The sequence below is a fragment of the Microcebus murinus genome, chromosome 2 (genome assembly GCF_040939455.1).
Source record: "Microcebus murinus isolate Inina chromosome 2, M.murinus_Inina_mat1.0, whole genome shotgun sequence".
Classification (NCBI taxonomy): Eukaryota; Metazoa; Chordata; class Mammalia; order Primates; family Cheirogaleidae; genus Microcebus; species Microcebus murinus.
The window spans coordinates 28,892,144-28,893,474 of record NC_134105.1 but is presented as its reverse complement, the minus strand read 5'-3'; the positions used below and the strand labels follow the sequence as shown (position 1 = coordinate 28,893,474).

Below are 1,331 nucleotides of genomic sequence, written 5' to 3'. Positions count from 1 at the left end.
GCCCAGCGCCAGCGCCGCCCGGCCCGCCAGCCTCCCGGACCATGGCCAACCTCGAGCGCACCTTCATCGCCGTCAAGCCGGACGGCGTGCAGCGTGGCCTGGTGGGCGAGATCATCAAGCGCTTGGAGCAGAAGGGGTTCCGCCTCGTGGCCTTGAAGTTACTTCGGGCCTCTGAGGAACACCTGAAGCAGCACTACATTGACCTGAAAGACCGCCCATTCTTCCCTGGGCTGGTGAAGTACATGAACTCAGGCCCCATTGTGGCCATGGTCTGGGAGGGGCTGAATGTGGTGAAGACAGGCCAAGTGATGCTTGGGGAGACCAATCCAGCAGATTCTAAGCCAGGCACCATTCGTGGGGACTTCTGCATTCAAGTTGGCAGGAACATCATTCATGGCAGCGACTCAGTGAAAAGTGCCGAAAAAGAAATCAGCCTATGGTTTAAGCCTGAAGAATTGGTTGACTACAAGTCTTGTGCTCATGACTGGATCTATGAATAAGAGGTGGACAAGGTTGTAGTCCCTTTCAGCACCGCTTGGTATGTCCCTGGACACAGCTCTTCATTCCACTGACTTGGAAGCAATAGTATTGATCATTCTTTTCTAAAGCATATTTACCAATAAAGCCTCTGGAAACTGAAAAAAAAATAATAAATAAATAAAAATCAAAAAAATAAAATAAACATTTCCATTGCCCCAAAATTCCCTTGGACCCTTTTGCAGCCAAACACCTCCTCCAATTTCAGCCCCTGGAGAACAGCATAGTTTTCTCTTTTTTAGAATTTTCATATAAATGGAATTATACAGTAGGGAATCTTTTGAGTCTGTCCTTTTTTGCTTAACATAATGCTTTAAAAATTCATCAAGTTTTGTGAATTAGTTGTTTCTTTTCATTGCTGAGTAATATTCCATTGTACAAATATAGCACAATTTGTTGATCCGTTCACCTTTGATGGACATTTGGGTTGATTCCTGAGGATGATTTTTTTTTTTCTTTTTGAGACAAAGTCTCACTTTGTTGCCCAGGCTAGGGTGAATGCCGTGATGTCAGCCTAGCTCACAGCAACCTCAAACTCCTGGGCTCAAGCAATCCTCCTGTCTCAGCCCCCCGAGTAGCTGGGACTACAGGCATGCGCCACCATGCCCGGCTAAGTTTTTCTATATATATTAGTTGGCCAATTAATTTCTTTTTATTTATAGTAGAGACGGGGTCTCTCTCTTGCTCAGGCTGGTTTCAAACTCCTGACCTCAAGCAATCCGCCCACCTCGGCCTCCCAGAGTGCTAGGATTACAGGCATGAGCCACTGCTCCCAGCCCCTGAGGATGATTTTT

The 1,331-nt window shown here is 46.7% G+C and overlaps 1 protein-coding gene across 1 annotated transcript; it reads left to right on the top strand.

Annotated features, from left to right (window-relative positions):
• Window positions 1–634, top strand: LOC105879535 (nucleoside diphosphate kinase B). The gene has a single exon (XM_012779849.3). The coding sequence runs from the start codon at window positions 42–44 to the stop codon at window positions 498–500; it is 459 nt and encodes a 152-aa protein (XP_012635303.3). The 5' UTR covers window positions 1–41; the 3' UTR covers window positions 501–634.
• Window positions 635–1,331: the final 697 nt, after the last annotated feature.

What these genes read in the sequence shown, in the direction of transcription:
- LOC105879535 (XM_012779849.3), top strand. Translation starts at nt 42, where the DNA reads ATGGCCAACCTCGAGCGCACCTTCATCGCCGTCAAGCCGGACGGCGTG.